Source organism: Phyllostomus hastatus, unplaced genomic scaffold, assembly GCF_019186645.2.
Source record: "Phyllostomus hastatus isolate PE091 unplaced genomic scaffold, TTU_PhHast_1.1 phas_scaffold_55, whole genome shotgun sequence".
Classification (NCBI taxonomy): domain Eukaryota; kingdom Metazoa; phylum Chordata; class Mammalia; order Chiroptera; family Phyllostomidae; genus Phyllostomus; species Phyllostomus hastatus.
Genome location: NW_025334035.1, coordinates 1,374,609 through 1,394,522, shown reverse-complemented (window position 1 = coordinate 1,394,522; position 19,914 = coordinate 1,374,609). Strand labels below are relative to the sequence as shown.

General features: G+C 38.8%; 1 protein-coding gene across 8 annotated transcripts in view; it reads right to left on the bottom strand.

Moving 5' to 3' along the window:
* KIAA0753 (KIAA0753 ortholog) overlaps positions 1-19,914 on the bottom strand; it is a 62,856-nt gene that overhangs the window by 26,799 nt on the left and 16,143 nt on the right. For 7 of the 8 annotated variants that reach the window (XR_006783995.1, XM_045824527.1, XM_045824528.1 and 4 more), the window contains 2 exons: positions 18,643-18,853; positions 1,409-1,641 (listed from right to left, as the gene is read on the bottom strand). Coding sequence is in view for 7 of the 8 variants with exons in the window: in XM_045824527.1 (XP_045680483.1) it covers positions 1,409-1,641; positions 18,643-18,853 (444 nt within the window). In the remaining variant the exon portion in view is untranslated. Of the gene's footprint in view, positions 1-1,408; positions 1,642-18,642; positions 18,854-19,914 lie in introns of those variants that run through there. The other variant, XM_045824532.1, reaches the window with a different exon arrangement.

The window sequence follows — 19,914 nt, the reverse complement described above, 5'->3', positions numbered from 1 at the left end:
TACGAATTACAAAGCCACATGGGTATCACAGAAACTCTGTCTAGGAAGCTTCAAATGCCCCTACCCCGTTCATGCACAAACTCAACCAGAGACACTGAGGTGGCACCTGGGGGAGGGTGTAAGTGGCACTAAAATAACGCCGGTAATGAAGGGGAGGGAGCTGTAAAACTGGAATCCTTCGCTTTGCTATGCTGTATATATTATATATAAAATAAATGTTTATATGTTTTCCTAATTAAACAAACAAAAAAGGGAGATTAATCTTTAAAATATTCTTTTTTTAAAGATTTTATGTCTTTATTTTTAGAGAGGGAAGGGAGGGAGAAAGAGAGAGAAACATCATGTGCGGTTGCTGGGGGCCGTGGCCTGCAACCCAGGTGTGTGCCCTGATTGAGAATCGAACCTGTGATGCTTTGGTTCGCAGCCCGTGCTCAATTCACTGAGCTACGCCAGGCAGGGCTAATCTTTAAAATATTCCTGGTTAAAATATTTAACTTCTCTGATCCTCAGCTTTTTCATGTAAAATGGGAGAGAAGTTATTCACAAGTTTCCAGATTAAATGGGCCGATATAGGAAGCGTATGATGATGAGGGTGGAAAGGCATATGCCATCTAAACAAATGATTGGGGCTGTACCAAAATGCTGTGGAAGGTGAGGCTATCTCTGAAGAAGAGCACCAAGCTGAACCTTACAGGCTCAGTTCTGACTTCCCAGGGATCCCCGAGAGTCGGTTTGGCAAGGAACAAAGATGCACCCCAAATCCATGCTCTATTGGTAACTGGTGGTACCTGCTGACTCCTGTTTCTGGGGCCACCTGCTAACACACAGGTTTGCGACGGAAGCCTCAGGATAGCACCATTAAATGGCAGTACCCCGCATCGAGGGTATTTAGACTAGGAGGCAGTCTTCTCACCAGTTCTCCCTGGGTAGGGCCTTAAGTTAAATTTTAAACAAAAGCTTAAAATATAATATAGTTCCAAGTAAGCTGACCTCCAAAGCCATATTAGAAAGTACTCGCCCTAGGATACCTTTATTATTGAGTAGTTATTATTTATTACCAAATTTTAATCCCCTCAAATTTCATATTTTCAAACCAGAAACAGAAAAAAAAACCCTGAATTTTAAAGTGGCCTGCCTGATTAGGATCATGGTATCAAATAAGTTAGGATTTTAGCAAACCAGGATGAGAATGCCCTGTCCTAGAAACAATATTAAAAATTGCTATTTTTGTTGAAAAATAGAAACAACCTGAAGCTAAGCTAAGTCAGCAATTTAGACAGGTGGGATCCAGTGCTCTGGCACTCAGATGTCTGAGAACCCAAATCCTGACTCCACCTCTTAGCAGCCTGCGAGGTCGGGCAAGGCCAGGTTAACATGGAGGGGCCGGACGAGAGCAGTGACGTCATACTTGCTGTAGTCTTGCCGGTGGCAGACCGTCTTTCTTCCTAAGGGGTGCATTTTCCGTCACAGGCTTTTGCCACACTGCTTTGGTTTTTGCCAGGGCTAATGCCTCATCTTTGAAGCTTGCATTTTGGTCTGGAATAGATGGAGCTTCTCCTGGAAGGATATCTGCATCGACCACATCAAGCTCATTCTCCAGCCTCTGGGTCACTGGAAGCTCTTTATCAGACTGGAACTTATCTATATGGAAGATTTCAAGAGGACAAACTGAGAAAAATGTTCTTCGAATCAAGTGGGAAAGAGTGATTACAGACAGATAAGCTCCAAATACCTATCCCAGCCCTGTTAAAAACTGAGGTGTTTTGAAGCCAGAGTTACTCCTCATCCTATCACTCCTACTGCACTTCTACCAGAAGGAACCCAAGTGTCATGGCTGGCTCCCCAAATCTCCCCTCCCACATTTACTCCTCCACCTGGTCCCTTTGACCCCAATTGTAAAATCTCTCTTGTACTCTTCTCTGCCCTTCCTTCCCTCTGTGACCACCCAAGGTCAGGCTTGTAAACCCTTGTGACTGTAATAATAGCATCTCCCAGCTGACCCCTTCTTCATCTTCAATCACGCCTATACCTGGCTACCAAAATTATTTTTTATAAAATGTAAATATTTAAATGTCATTTCTCAAAACCTGTGATGGCTCCTAATTTGATACAGAATAGAGTCTGAACTCTGTACATAACATTCAAACTGCAATGGGAAAGGAAATCAAACTGCCTCTTTTTGAAGATGATATAATGCTTTTTATATAGAAAATCAAGAGACTCTACAGACAAGCAATTACAATTAAGAAGAGAGTTCAGCAAGGTTTCTGGATTAAAAAAGAAAAACATACAAAAAATCAGTATCACTCCCACACATCAAAATAACTAGAGAAAAGATAACAGAAAAAAACCTATTAACAGTGGCAACAAAAAGTATAAGGCACTTAGGAATAAATCTAACGAAAGATATATAAGACTTTTACAGAAAAAATTCAAAGGTATTTTTAAAGGACATGGAAGAATGTATAAGGAAATTATTTTTATAAATGAAAAGAATACTGTAAAGATGTCAATTCTCCCTAAAGTAATCTATAATTTTCACTGTAAATTCAATTAAAATCCCAACAGATTTTTTTGTGTGGATCTTAACAGGCTGACCCCAATATTCTCATGAAGAGTAAAATCCCATGAGAACCCGAAAAACTGTGAAGAGTAATAACAAAGTGTGGAGTGGGGCGGGAGTGGGAGTCCTATTCCATCAGAGACACAGTGTTCACGATAAAGCTGTAACAACCAAGGCAGTGTGGGAGGGAAGCAGGAACGGGAGGAAACCAACAAAGCAAAGTGGGCGTGACAAAGGCAGCATAAAAGTCAGTGAGTCTGAACTGAGTTCCATGGTGCTGAGACTATTCATACCCACAAGTAACAAAATGAGACAGGATCCTTGCCTCACACTGAAGAACACTTAAATTCTTCTTTTTTTTAAGATTTTTATTCATTTATTTTTTAGAGAGGGAAGGGAGGGAGAAAGAGAGAGAGAGAAAAACATCAATGTGCAGTTGCTGGGGGCCTTGGCCTGCAACCCAGGCATGTGCCCTGACTGGGAATCGAACCTGCGACACTTTGGTTTGCAGCCTGCACTCAATCCACTGAGCTACACCAGCCAGGGAAGAACACTTAAATTCTAAATGGAGCGAAGACCTAAATGTTAAGGAAAACTTTAAAGCTTTTAGAAGAAAATACAGGAAGAATATGATTACAATATCAGAAAAGGCTTTCCTAAACTCAAATCTAATATTAATATATTTAAATTTAATTATACTAAGCTGCAACTTTCTTTTTGACAAAAAAAAAAAAAAAACCACCATAAAGTCAACAGACAAGCCAGAGTCTGGAAGTAGAGATCTGCAATACAAATATTAACACAGGATTAATATAAAGAACATCCACGAATCTGAAAGGAAAATAAACAACCCAACAGAGAAATAGACAAAGGACAGAAACTAGCAATTTAGAGAAAAAAGCTGAATGTCAACAGAAATATGAAAAGATGATCACCAGTAATCAGAGAAACCCCAATTAAAACAATGAGATGCCATTTCACACTCACCAGATTGTAGGGAAAGTTTTACCATGAAACACCAAACATGAACAAGGATGAAGAAAACAAGTGCCCTCAACAAGCTGCTAGTGCAGGAGCGAACCGGCCGGGCTGCTGGGGGAGTGACTTGATCGCTCCAGTGAAGCGGAAGATCGCCTGCTCTGCAACCCAGCAGTGTCACTTCTCCGCACAAACTCAGCCTGGAGGAACTCACACGTGTGTGCACAAAGACATGAGCAAGGACATACACTTCACCACTGTTTAGAAAAGCAAAAAACTGGAAACAACCCATGTACCCGTCAATAGGAGCTGAAAATAAACTACGGCTTATTCATACAAGGGAAACCCATGCAACAGCTATATTAATGAAACAGAATTCACCTATCAACATGAACGAGTCATTCACACACAGGTGGGGAAAAGCAAACTGCAGAGTGATGCTTACTATAGAACTCCATTCCCATGAAATGTATAACATACGAAACTATGTACTGCTTATGGAGAGATATATAGCAAAACAAGTATACAAACAGAACAGGTCCATATTATAATAACAATAACGCGACTAACCTCTGGTGAGGGAGGGAGGGCTACAGAATGAGGAGAAGAATATAAAAGAAACAACTGTACCTGCCATATTTACTTTCTAAAAAAATTCAGAAGCAAATAAAGCAAAATGGTTCAAATCTGTTAAAATTTGGGTAATGGATACACAGGTATTTACTATTTCCACTCTTTTCCTGTACGTTTTAAATAGTTCATAATAAAGGGAAAACTATATTCGAATTAACACAAGTAGGTCAAGAGCCAGATCCCTGCCCCAGCAACTGTGTCACTTCTTTAATCTGATAGTTTTTAAAGCCATGGAAGTTACACAGCCAGGAAATAAAAACTGGAAGGAAAGGATGCTGCGATTAAATCCTTGGCCTATAATTTATAATTAACCTTCAAGTTTACACACAGCAAAGGAACTCAGACCCCTCAGTCCAGAGGCCTTTTCAATTACGATCTGCATAAATCAACATGTAAATAAATACAGTAACAGTTCCTGGGACAGCTGAATTTGAGGAAGGATGGGGTTGGTAGTGGGGCTGGTAGTGGGGCGGGAGCATCATCCTTGTATCTGGTAAGTTACACTAATGCAATCAGCCATTGCAATAACATCTCAGAAGCCACTAAAGAAATGCACCAGGCAACAATTATCTGCATCACAGGATTTAATCAGACTCACATACCAGTATACCCCAGATGAAAAGGGCAGAAGAGGGTTTTCCGCCCAAGTAGTTCCCTATGACTTTCTAAGGGTGAGGGGTGAGGAAGAGAGGATATTACTAGGAAGTCAGAATGAAGGAAATTTAGTGACATCTAAAACAAGCAGAAAATGTAACCTTCTGAAATCCAGATCACAAGGGCAAGAAGAAAACACAAAATAAAAATAAGAGGGCTACCACACCCTCCCCATGAGCAAATGTATTAAATTTGTGAAGTGGCTAACTTTAACCACACCTCAATTTGTATTATGGATGATAGCAACGGTTACCGTTCTCTCTTACATCTGCACAACACTTTTTTTTAAAAGATTCTATTTATTTATTTATTTATTTATTTATTTATTTATTTATTTATTTATTTATTTATTTTTAGCAAGACAGAAAGGGAAGGAGAAAGGGAGGGAAAGAAACATCAGTGTGTGGTTGCCTCTCATGTGGCCCTCACAGAGGACCTGGCCTGCAACCCAGGCATGTGCCCTGGCTGGGAATCAAACCGGTGACCCCTTTGGCTCACAGCCTGCACTCAATCCACTGAGCTACACCAGCCAGGGCTGCACAACACTTTTTCACTGACAACATAACTCACAGTGAGCCTCGCCGTGACACACAGGGCAGGCAGGACGACGATCACCACCTTTTTCAGGTGAAGTAACAGCTAAGTGTTTTTATTCAAGGTCACAAAGTTTGCGGTCCAGGGCTAGGAGCATTCGTTCTGCCCGATCAGGGAGTGTGGAACTGTTCCATACAAATCCATTCTCCAGGTAACTGAAACTTGCTTACTTCTTTATGACCACTTAGCTTAATCATTTTAAAAACCAACAAACTCTCATTTTTTAAATGGCTACCAAACATTGCTTCCTTTTAGAATATGCCTAACAAAATCTAACCTTTTCTTGAGATTATTATTATGAACTAAAAACAATACCTTAAATTTTTATAGCATTTAGTAATGATGTAATTTGTTACTTAGAACAATTAAGTCACATAGGATAAGGACTATTATCCCCATTTTACAGGTGAGAAAAGTGAGGTTCCAAGAGATGAAGTCATCAACCCAGGGTCACAAAGTGACAGACCTGGGACTAGAAGAGAGGTCTTTTTTGTCGACATTTTCCCATGGTTGTCAGTCTCCCAGCTTCCCCACATCTGCTCCTATGGTGAGTTTTGGATCAGCAGGTTTTCCAACTTCTCTTTCTGAAGCTGGTCCTACTTTTTCACTAATCAGTTATGGGCACCTCTAATCTTTTAACTCATTCGGGAAACACATTTCTGTGTGCAGGTCTGGAAAGTTCTCTACATTTCCTCCAGAGTACCACAAGTGAGCCCACAACACCCAAACTCAAGCTACTGTGGTTTGCTGCTCAGAAGCGCTTCTTACTCAATTACGCTTCTTCACTGAGTCTCCTGCTGAAGGGCCTGTGTGTCGGACACTGGGCTGACCATAAAGGACATGATGGCAAACAGACACGATACTTGTCCTGAGGGGAAAAGCCGGCAAAGGCAGATGCTGTATTAGCTCCAACTGCCTACCAATGAAGAGAATATCACATTATAGTGAACAAATATCTAATAGTAATCCAGTAAATTAGTTTGTGTTACATTCATGTTAGAGATGGTGTATTAAGCTACCAAGATTCCACGGAATTAGTGGCAGATTGAGAAATAAGTCAAATGAAAACCAAACTAATATATAACTTTCAAATCAGTAGAAAAAAACAAAATGAAACAAGAAAAACTTTATTAATACAATAAATTACAACAAAGGAAAAAAGAAAACGCTAGCAAATGAAAAACATAAAATAAGGCAGAAGAAAGTTCAAATATAGAATTAGTCTCAGTAAATATAAGTAGGTTAAACATAGAAATATACAACAGAGTTAAAAACACCAACAATAAACTATTTACAAGGAACTTTCCTAAAATAAAACATCAAAGGAAGACGGAACATAAAGGAATGGAAAATGTTATTCCACGTAAATGCCAGGCAAGTCAGGCACACGAAACAATATTAACACCAAACAAAACAGAACCCAAAGTGAATGACATTACAAAGGACAAAGAGAAATGTTTAATAGTGACAACATATGAAATCAACCAAAAAGATTTCAACAGCCAGGAAGTCTTATGCATCTAACTGAACAATTTCAAAGTACATAAAACAAAAATGAATAAAAATACAATAAGAAATTAAGGAAGTCTCATGTGACAAGAGACTTTAACATACCTTTATATCAGTCATCTACAGATCAGTAAATAAAACCAGAAAACTAAAGAAGAAAAAGAAATAAAGATGGAAAAGGAGGAAATAAACCAACAGTTATTCATAGATAATATGAGTATATACAGAGCAAAACACAAATAATCTACATCTAAATTACTAGAAGTAAATTAGCCTTAGCAGGGTGCTGGATACAAGAGCAACACAGATAATCAATTATGTGTCTGTATATCAGCAATACATATTACACATTACAATTTTAAAAAGGTATCATTCACAGGAGAATTGAAAACAGCAATATCAGGGAAGAAATCTAATAAAAGATGAACAAAACCACACAATAAATTACTGAGAGTATTTAAAGGCAACCTAAATAAATGTAGAGATGTATCCTGCTTGTGGGTTGGGAAATTCAATATTATGAAGATACCAATTCCTCATCAAAATCCCATAGGTTGGTTGGTCTTTATTGCTGTTTCCAGGGGAATGGGGGAGGGTGGGTTGGTGGAAATTTTCAAATTCGGACTCTAAAATTTTGTGGTTCAGTTGGTTGGAGCATCATCCCATAATCAAAAGGTTAGGGGTTTGATTCCCAGTCAGGGCACATAGTTAGGTTGTGGGTTCGATCCCTAGTTTGGCATAAATGGATATTCTGTCTCACATCAGTGTCCCTCTCTCTCCACCATCCTCTCTCTAAAATTGATAAACATTAAAAAAATAAGGTTGATAAGGAAATACCAAAGGTCAAGATAAGCCAAGACATTCTAAAGAAGAGCAGGAGGCAAAGCTATTCTACTGGCTATCAAGACCTAGAATAATTAAGGTAGCAGTACACTAGCGGAAGAACCAATGTGAGACCAGTGGAAGAGAACAGGGGCTGAGAAACGGGCCCATACACATGTCGACAGTTACTTTATGACCAAAGTGGCACTATGTGCCGCTGCAGGGGGAAACCAATCCTTTCAACAATAATGCTAGCTCAACTGGGTATCCAACAAGAAGAAAATGAAACTTTTTTCTAGGAATTAACATAGAAAGTGTCTTAACTTTGGCATGGGGAAAAACTTCTTAAACAGGATACAAAATAAAGATACAGATACAAAAATACAGGAAAAGAGTCTAACATTAGACTACAGTGAAATTAAGAATCCTGTTCATCAAAAGTCACCACTGCAACATTTAAAGACAAAACACATCTTATTTCTATGAGTATATTTACAATACAGATAACTGAGAAAGGCTCCATATTCAAATACTCCTACAAAGCACTCCTATAAATCAACAAACAAGAAAGGAGAGAGAGGAGGGAAGGAAGAAAAAAGCAGAAAGTGAAAGAGGACGACAGGGAGGCAGCTGTGGGCAAGAGACTTGAACTTGAATCTCACAGAAGACACATACATGGCCTATAAATATATGATAAAGAAGTCACACCATTACTCGTCCAGAAAATGTGAATTAAAACCACAATGATAGCCTTACACATCAACCAGGCAACTAAAATTTAAAAAAAAAACTCATTAAAAACAAGTGCAGACAAGGGTGTGTAGAACTGTTCTCATACACAGTCGGTTGGAATATACAAGGATAAAACTACTTTAAAAAATGTTTATCTACTAGAGTTGAATAAATATATAACCTATAATGTAAAATTCACACTCCTGAGAACACACCCAAGAGAAACACATGCCCACACACACTGAGACATGTGAGCACAGTCACAGTACCTTTCTTTATAACCATCCAAACCTGGAAAAACTCAATAATTAAAACAACAGAATACATTTCAAAATGGTGATATAGTCATATAATGGAATAGAGCAATGATCATAAACAAATTAGAGCTACACAAACTGGTTGGATGAATCTCACAAAGTGTTCGGTGAAAGAAGCCAGTCCCTCGGGAATACCTATTATATAATTCTATTTTTATAAAGTTCTAAGTCAGGCAAAACCAAAGCACGGCATTAAAAATCAGAATAAAAGTTAATTTGGGGAAGGAGGCAGAGGATAGAGACTAGAAGAGGAGGGCACTGGGGAATTTCTCAGTGCTCGTAATGTTTTGGTTTTTGACTCCTATAGTGATTACTGACATTTGTTTTCCAATAATTAATGTAGTTGTGAATTTACATTGTGTATATTCTTCTGTGTGTGTATTCTGCTTTAAATAAAAAAATGAAAACTAGTTTACTGGATTTGTCCATACTTTGATCTAGATAGCAGATTAAAGAATCAAGTATTAATATTTTTAAACTATTTTAAAACACTATGAACATATATACCTATCAGTTTAAGAAAAAAAAAAAAAGAAAAATCTCTTAGCAAAATAGGAAGAGAAGAAAATTCCCTTAACTTCACATGCAGATCGGCCAAAACCTGAAGGTAAGCTCATGTATGAAGAATTCCAAGAGCACCCAAGATGGCAGCAGCGCAGGTGGAACCTACACTCACCTCCCCCAGGACCAAACAGAATTACAACTAACTTAGAGAACAATCAGCCTGAATAACCAACTGAAGACTAGCTGAACAGAAAGTCCTATAACCAAGGATTTACGGAAGAAGCCACACTGAGCCTGGCAGGAAGGGTAAGGCCGTAAAAAGGCTGGCCTGGCACCCACGTGTATGCAGCAGTTGAGGATCTGGACCAGTATCTCAGCTGCTAAAGTCTCATGAGGGGTGAGGGGTCTTAACCCCACACTGGGCTCCAGAGCCCAGAGCACCAGTTGGGAAGAGGAGCCCACATTAACATCTGCCTGTGAAAATCAGTGGGGATTCCATCAGCCAGGGAGAGACAGGAATCTGCAAGAAACTCAGGCACCCTCTTAAAGGGCCAGCAGACAATTGCATTCGTGGCCACTCACCCTGGGCTCTGGTGAAGGGAGGGCAGATTAGAAGGAGCTAAGGTTGTACAAAGGCATACTGAGTTGTGTGGCTTCAGTGAGAGAGTTGAAGGGCTAGCTTCCAAAGTCCCAGGGCAGAGTCCCTCTCCACGCTGCCCACAGATGCCATCTTTCCTGAGTTGAGCACTCCCTTCCATACAGCTTCAGCCTATGGTGGGGGAATGCACTAGCCCCACCCTACCTGTGGCCCCACCTACTGAGCTCAAGCCTTCTGGAGGAGACAACTGGCTTCGGGCAGACAGCCTGGCCAAGGGTGTGGACTTTCTTGAGGGGCTCTTAAGGAGGTCCAAGCAGACCCGGGGGTAGAAGAGACACAAAGAGAGAGACTGAGTTGTGTGGCTCTAGGGTGAGGGCCCCTTTTCCCTCACACACATGACCAGCACCCCTTTCCTGTGCGTAACCCTCCCTCCACGCGGCCACATCTTGATCTGTTTTAGCTTCGTGAACTCTGCTGACCTCACCCTGACGACTCCCTGGGACTCCACCACAAAGGCCCATAGGCCCCAGGTGGTCATCAGCTTACTCTTGCTAAAGGCCTCAGACCCAGCAATGGCACTGCATTTGACTCTGTATCAACCTGGTGAACACCACTCACCCCAACCTAGTGACTAACTGAAAACCTACCTCGTGCAACCACCTACCACTAGAGGCTCTTTCAGCGACTCAGCCTAACAGGCAGTCAGAGGAAGCTCTTGGGTTGCCTTGGGCCTTTTGCTGACCTGCCTGCTGGCTTGGTGCTGAGGGAAGCTGGCCACAGTGCACAGCTTGGCCCCTCCCAAATGCACCCAGGCCCAGTAGAGGCAGCCACAACTGTGGGTCACATTGTGGCTCTAAACAGGTTGCCCAGGGCTGGTCACAGAGAGCATCCAACACTGACCTGCAGCAGAGTCCCTCCCAAGAGGCCCCAACCAACATGCCGGGTGGCAGGCTTCAGACCAGATCAGATTATGACCCAATTAGCTCCACAGGTGCCACACTCAAAGGGAGATTTTGGCAGGCACCAGACCCTGCTGGGGGAGTCAGCCCCCGAACAGCAGCTTGTACACTGTCTTTGACATCAATCCTCACAGTCAGCCAGCCTGAGGGTCAGCCCCACCCACAGACAACCCAACAGCAATCAAGACTTAACTATAATAGGAATGTTCACATAGCCCATGAAAGGGGCATTCCTGGACCACCCAGCTCAGGTGATCAGGGAGACTGTGCTACACCACTGAGCCCCACAGGACACCTACTCCATAACACCACCATATCAAGACTGGGAGACATAGTAGATCTACCTAATATACAGAAACAAATACAGAAAGGCAGCCAAAATGGGGAGACAAAGAAACATGCCCCAAACAGAAGAGAAAGAAAAATCCCCTGAAAACGAAAAACTAAATGAAATGGAGGCAAGCAATCTACCAGATACAGAGTACAAAATGGTTACAAGGATGCTCAGGGAACTGAGGGGAAGAATGCATGAACTCAGTGAGAACCTCAACAAAGAAACAGCGAGCATAAAAAAGGACACAGAAAGCATAAAACAGTAAGCATAAAAAAGAACCAGTCAGAAATGAAGAATACAGTATCTGAAATGAATAAAACACTGGAAGGAATCAATAGCAGGCTAGGTAAAGCAGAGGATCAAATCAACAATTTGGAAGACAAGGTAGCAGAAAATACCCAATCAGAGCAGCAAAAAGAAAAAAGAATTTTAATAAATGGGGAGAGTCTATGGGACCTCTAAGACAATATCAAATGTAACAACATCAACATTATAGGGTTACTATAATGGGGGGGAGGGAGAGAGGGAGAGAGAGAGGGAGAGACTGAGAACCCATCTGAAGAAATAATGACTGGTGTAGGGAACAGACATACAAGTTCAGAAAGCACAGAGTGTCCCAAACAAAATGAACCCAAAGAGGCCCACCCACACCAAGACACATCATAATTAAAATACCAAATGTTAAAGTCAAAGAATCTTAAAAGCAACAGACAGAGAAAGTTTGTTACCCACAAGGGAACTCCTATAAGACTGTCAGCTGATTTCTCAACGTATCTATTTCCTGCCAGAAAGGATTAGCACAAAATATTCAAAGTGATGAAAAATAAGGAACTATACCCAAGATGACTCTACTCAGCAGGGGAATCATTTATAATTGAAGGAGAAAAAAGAGTTTCCCAGATAAGAAAAAGCTTTAAGGAGTTCATTAACAACAAACCAGTATTACGAGAAATGTTAAAGGAAAGGAACTTCTGTAAGAATAGGAACACAATTACAAAGAATAAAATGGCAATAAATACATACCTATCAATAAATACTTTAAATGTAAATGGAATAAATGTTCCATTCAGAAGACATAGGGTAGCTGAATGTATAAGAAAACAAGTCCTATATATATGCTGTCTACAAGAGACCCACCTGAGAACAAAAGGCACACACAGACTGAAAGTAAAGGGGGTGGAAAAAGATACTTCATGCAAATAGAAACAAACAAAAAAAGCTGGAGAAGCAATACTTATTATCAGACAAACTAGACTTTACAACAAAGGATAGCATAAGAGACAAAGAAGGACATTACATAACTATAAGGGGATCCATCCAACAAGAGGATGCAGCCCTTGTAAACATTTATGCACCCAACACATGAGCGCCTAAATATATAAAGTACATACTGATGGACATAAAGGGAGAGACTGACAGTAGTACCATCACAGTAAGGGATTTTAACACCACATGGACATCAGTGGATAAATCTTCCAGACAGAAAATCAACAAGGAAACAGCAGCCTTAAAGGATTCACTCAACCAGATGGATTTAATTGATATTTTCACAGCATTTCACCCCAAAGCAGCAGAATATACATTCTTTTCAAGAGCACTTGGAAGATTTTCCAGGATAGATATGTTAGGACACAAACCACATCTCAATAAATTTAAGAAGACTGAAATCATATCAAGCACCTTCTCTGACCACAATGGTATCAGACCACAAACCAATTGTAAGAAAAAAAAAAAACGTTAAAAACACACAAAGACATTGAAACTAAATAACATGTTACTAAACAATGAACAGGTTAACAATGAGATCAAGGAAGATTCAAAGATACCTTGAGACAAATGAAAATGAGAACACAACAACCCAAAATCTATGGGGCACAGAGAAAGCAGTCCCAAAAGGGAAATTCACAGCAGTGCAGGTCTACCTCAGGAAACGAGAAAAACCTAAAACAAGACAAAACAATCTAACCTTACACTTAAAGCAACTAGAAAAAGAGTAACAATCAAAGCCCAACATAAGAAGAAGTATCAAAGGAATAACTATCAAAGCAAAAATAAACAAAATAGAGTCTAAAAAATACTACAGATCAATTAAGTCAAGAGCTAATTCTCTGAAAAGACAAAAAAAGATCAATAAACCTTTAACTAGTCTCATCAAGAAAATGAGAGAGAGGACCCAAATAAATAAAATCAGAAATGAAAGAGAAGTAACAACTGGCACCACAAAAATACAAAGGATTGTAAGAAAATATTATGAACAACTATATGCCAACAAGTCAGATAATCTGGAAGAAATGGATAAATTCCTAGAAACACAAAATCTTCCAAAACTGAATCAAGAAGGAACAGAAGATATGAACAGACAAATTACAACCAATGATATTGAAGCAGGAATCAAGAAACTCCCAACAAACAAAAGTCCTGGACCAGATGGCTTCATAGGTAAATTCTGCCACACACTGAAAGAAAGACTAACATCTACCCTGCTCAAACAACTCCAAGAAATTCATAACGAGAAAAGACTCCCAAGCTCATTTTGCACTATGGAGAAATAAAATTATCGGCCAAAATCCCTGATATACATAGACACAAAAATCAACAAAATATTAGCAAACCAAATTCAGCAACACATTAAAAAGATCATACACCATGATCAAGTGGAATTTATTCCTGAAATGAAAGGTTGGTATACTATCTGCAGATCAAGCAACGAGATACATCACAAAAACAAAATGAAGGATAATAATAGTATAATAATATCAATAGAGGCAGAAAAACATTTGAAAAATCCAGCACCATTTACGATAAAAACTCTCAGCAGAGTGGGAACAGTGTGAACATACCTCAACATAATAAAGGCCATATATGACACACACAGAGTTAACATCATACTCAACCAGGAAAAATTAAGAGCGTTTCCCTTAAGATCAGGAACAAGACAGGGATGTCCACTTTCACTACTCTTATTTAACATAGTACTGAAGTCCTAGTCTCAGCAATCAGACAAGAAGAAATAAAAGGAATCTAAGTTGGAAAGGAAGAAGTAAAACTGTCATTATTTGTGAATGACATGATACTGTATATAGAGAACCCTAAGGATTCACACACAAAAAAAAACACCTAGAAATGATAAATGAATTCAGTTAAAGTAGCAGAATCCAAAATAAATATTCAGAAATCAGTTGCATTTTGTATACCAATAATGAACTATCAGAAAGGGAGGCTAAGAAAACAATCCTGTTTACAAGTGCATAAAAAAAATTCCTAAGAATAAATTTAACCAAGGAGGTAAAAGACCTGTATTCAAAAAATTGGTCAGAAGACGCTAAAGAAAGGAAATGAAGAAGATACAGATAAATGGAAGTATATACCATGCTCACAGATAGGAAGAACTGACATCGTTGGTCTGCGGCTGCACCACCCTCAACACACCCCATCTCATATGAGCTCGGAAGCTAAGCAGGGTCAGGCCTGGTCAGTACTTGGATGACAGAATTAACGTCATTAAAATGTGCACACTACCCAAAGCAATCTATAGTTCCAACACCATTCCTATTAAAATACCAATGGTGTTTTTCACATAATTAAAACAAATAATCCAAAAATTTATATGGAACCACAAAAGACCCCAAATAGCCACAGCTATCTTGAGAAAAAAAGAACAAAGTTGGATGTGTCAGGCTACTTGATATCAAACTATACTATAAGACCATGGCAATCAAAACAGCATGGTACTGGCACAAAAACAGATGTGCAGATCAATGGGACAGAACAGAGAGAGCCCAGAAATAAACCCATACTATATAGTCAATTGATATTTGATAAAGAAGGCAAGACAGTTTATTCAATAAATGGTGTTGGAAAAATTGGAGAGATACATGCAAAAAAATGAAATCAGACCAACTTTCTACACCATATACAAGAATAAACTCAAAATGAATTAAATACTTAAATATAAGACTCAAAACCATAAAACTCCTAGAAGAAAACATAGGCTGTAAAATCTCTGACATTTCTTTTGGCAATATTCTGATAGTATCTCCTCAAGCAAGGGCAACAAAAGAAAAAATAAAGAAACAGAACTATAGCAAACTAAAAAGTTTTTGCACAGCAAGGGAAACCATCAACAAAATAGTTTAAAAAACAATCTACTGAATGGATGAAGACATTCACCAATGACATCCCCTATGAGGAGTTATATCCAAAATTTATAAAGAACTCATACAACTCAACATCAAAAACAAACAAACAATCCAATTAAAAATAGAGGACCTAAACAGACACTTCAAAGAGAACATACAGATGGTCCATAGACATATGAAAAGATGTTCAATGTCACCAATCAGGTGAGAAATGCAAATTAAACCCACAAGATACCACCTCACACCTGTCAGAATAGCTATCATCAATGAATCAACAAACAAGTATCAGGGAGGATGTGGAGAAAAAGGAACCCTAGTGCACTGTTGGTGGGAATGCAGATTGGAGTAGCCACTATAGAAAACAGTGTGGAGATTCCTCAAAAAATTAAAAATGAAGCTGCCTTATGACCCAGAGATTCCATTTCTGGGTATATTATCTGAAGACACCCAAAACACAATTCAGAAGAATATATGCACCCCAATGTTCACTGCAACGTTACTTACAATAACCAAGAAATGAAAGCAATCCAAATGCCCATCAACAGAGGAGTGGATGAAAAGGGGTGGTACATATATACGATGGAATATTACTCAGCTATAAAAAAGAATAAAATGTTATGCCATTTGCAACAGAATGGATGAGAGAAAGACAAATAGCATATGATTTAATGTACAAGTGGAATCCAAAGAACAAAATAAAGGGACAAACTAAAGTGAAATAAACTCATAGATACAGAGAACAGACTGATGGTTGCCAGAGGAGAGGGGGTTGGGGGCCTGGGTGCAAAATGACACAAAACAGTTATGTGAATGTGAAGTACAGCGTAGGGAATATAGCCAATATTGTGATAACTATTCATCATTAATGGTGCCAGGTAGGTACTGTGATATCAGGGGAACCCTCTGAAAAGTGTACAACTATCAAACCACTATGTTGTACACCTAAAACTAATACAAAATAATACTGAATATTAACTGTAATTGAAAAATGAAATTTAAGGCCCTGGCTGGCATAGCTCAGTGAATTGAGCGCAGGCTGAGTACCAGTGTCGCAGGTTCGATTCCCAGTCAGGGTACATGCCTGGATTGCAGGCCATGACCCCCAGCAACCGCACACTGATGTTTCTCTCTCTCTCTCTCTATCTCTTTCCCTTCCCTCTCTAAAAATAAATAAATAAAATCTTAAAAAAAAAAGAAAAATGAAATTTAAAAAGCACCGAAATAGAATCTTAAGAAAAAAATACAGAGAACAATCATGTTCATTAAAGTGCTAAAATGACTTTTATCCCTTAATCTCCAAGACAGCATAAATGTTAATCAATTGTGCAAGTACAGTGTATGCAATTTTGGTCTTTAAAATCTGTGTGTTGAGGATTATAGTAAATAAGCAATAATATTCAACAGAACATAAACAGGTGTATGCTAAAATTAAATTAAATGTAGCGTACAAAGTAAAAAACAGGAGAAGCAGTCCCATTAAATCTGGGAGAGAAATGATGTCCACCACTGTAACTATTATTCAGTATTATTCTGAATGAAAACTACTCAAAAAGCAGAAAGAGGAAACAGAAAAGGTATAAAACTACAAAGAGAAAGGCAAAACTTACTTGCAGGTGATCTCATCTTTCTGGGAAAATGCAAAAGAACAAAATCTCATATTGTTTCAAATCTATAGTGTAAGACATCATTATTGTATGCATCAATAACAAATTTTAAAGTATTGCCAATTAATTATAAGATAGCATCAATAAGAATGTATACCAATTTCAGAAATGTTCAAATATATATCTTATCACAGCAAATTAAAGATTTCAGCCAGGTGCCAGATATAAGAGCAACATACAAATCTGACAGCTTTCCTGTAAGTAGCAATAACCAATTTCAAAATGTAGTAAAAAGATCCCATTCACCGTAACAATAATAACTGGAAATAAACCTAACAAGGAATTTAAGCTTCCTAAGCATTCCCGTCTCAGGAATTCTTATATGCAGAAAATCATAAAATTCAACTGAAGGGATGGAAAAAGGACATGAAGAAACTGAGGGGCCGCCTTCATACTGTAACGACGTCACTACTCTCCAATGTAATCTATGAACTCAGGGTGATACCAGTCAAATCTGGACATCATGTTTCACGGAACATGACAAGCTCATTTTAAATTTCTCTGAAAACAAGCAATCAATCACTATCAGCACAAATTTTTTTAAAGATTTTATTTATTTTTAGAGAGGGAAGGGGGGGGAGAGAGAGAGAGAAACATCAATGTACGGTTGCTGGGGGTCATGGCCTGCAACCCAGGCATGTACCCTGACTGGGAATCGAACCTGCAACACTTTGGTTCGCAGCCCGCGCTCAATCCACTGAGCTATGCCAGCCAGGGCACCATCAGCAAAATTTTGAAAAAGAAGAACAAAGAGGAAAGAGTTGCCTCATGAAATATTAAAATATGTAAGAAAAAAATGTTGATTTTGACTACAAAATTAAGACTTTCTGTGTCAGTAAAGACATCATAAACAAATTTCACAAAGCAAGTGACTAAGAGAAAATATCTGTAATATATGTATACCACAAAAAGAGGAAGACCCAGAATATATAACAAACTTCTATATGTCCATAAACAAAAGCCACAGAACCCAGCCCGTAGATGGCAAAGGACAGACAAATCACAGAAGAGGAAATAAACGTGACTAAGGAACATGCTATGAACCAGGGAGACGCAATATAAAATAGTAAGATACCATTTTTCCCCTGAGAGACTGAAAAAAATTTTTAATTTCATTACATAAAGTACTTGGCAAGGATATGGGGAAATGTATATTGACAATCACTGCTAGCCCAAACATAATTGTATGCCCATTTTCAAAGGCAAGCTGGCAGTCTAAATGTGCACACCACATAAGCTAGCAATTCCATTTGTTGGAATAACAAGAATTCACCACCTATGTAAAAAGATACATATATATCTAATGCGCATGTATATATGCATCTGTCTGCCTCTTTCCCTATCATTAAAATGAAAATTAAAAGTAGGGCTCTAACTTCCAGATATGCAGAAATTTACTGTGGGTAGCCCAAATACTATGATGTGGAAAAGGGAATTTCACTCTTCCACCCTCCTCTAAGGAAGAATACTCCAGCCTGCAGCCTAAAGAAGCATCTTGGTTGCAATTCACTTGTCTTAGTTCAAGTACACCTATTGTGGACTATGTTTTCAATCCTAATTTGCCCCTCAGTGTAGCAACTGTCACAGTCCAGACAATTCCAAAGAATAAAATACCTTGCAATGAACATTTTAAGACACATACCAGCAAGAGCCTTCTTTGCCACTGAAAGCTGTCTCATTTCCTGTGGAAATATCTTCTTTGTCACAAAGGGTCTCCTCTCGCTCTTTGGAAATGTACTTTGCCACCTCTCTAAGGACCGCTGGCTACCAACTGGAAATCTGCTCCTAATTTCAGTGACACTTTTCTTCATCTTTTTGGGTGACAGTTTATTTTCCAGTAGGGATTCCAAAGCCTGCCATAAAACCATTATTCTCTTAGTTTATCTCTCAGTGATTTAAAAAAGTCTGACTTTTAATCACAAAATAAGGACTCTGGAGAAATATGTCATTAAAGGGCTGTCTCTAAAGACTAAAAAATGTTGTTTAACTTAATTTTAAAACCTTATTATTTAAGACATCAAATTCTGCATGTTTTTTTAAATGTTAAGCTTACTAAACCCAACAGCAAAAAGATAAAGTATATGAGTATTTGAAAGTACTCAAATCCTAAAATTAAGGGTTACCATTTGAGAACCTAACCCTAGTTTTTAGAATATAATCCTATATGCTTTAAAGGCATTTTAATTCTCAATAAAAACCTCATAAATTCAAATAATTTTGAGAGTAAATAGATTATATTTAATGTACACTTTCATAAACAAAAGGAAACACTGTCTCCAGTGGCTTTCGTCACTCCTCCACCACAATGGAAGGAGATCTGTGTCCCTTCTCTTCTAAAAGAGGCATGTCCTCCAATAATGTACCACCCACTCACTGCCAGGCAGTGAGGGCCCAGGCTCCATGCGGTCAGTACAAACTGAGGACCACTGAACATGGCCAGGGAGATTCTGTGCAGAGGACAGTAAGAAAAAATAAGCCATGGATGGTGCAGTAATCAACAAGACAGAATGAACTGCTTGCACGACTGAATACTTTCAGTTTAGGAGAGAGAAACATTCTGTTTAAGAAACATCATGTTAAAGTACTCACTTTTGCTCAACACTTGGGAAAGGGATTAGATAATCTCTTGAGATGCTTTTTAGGATCATAAAGATACATCCTCTAAAGGAAATCATTTTGACCAATAAATGTTTCCTATGGATAAGTTTAAAAAGCACCACCCGACTTGACATGCTGTCTGAGGGTCTGCATTTGGCACCAACATTCCCGATGGAGAGTCTACACCCATGGCGTAACCAATGCACTCACAAACATGTCTCCTGCCTAATGGAACTGTGCAGGTAGAAGGGGCCTTACAGAACACCAGGGCTAGTTGATGGTAAAACTAGTATGTCATTAGCCAGCGACTGTCCCC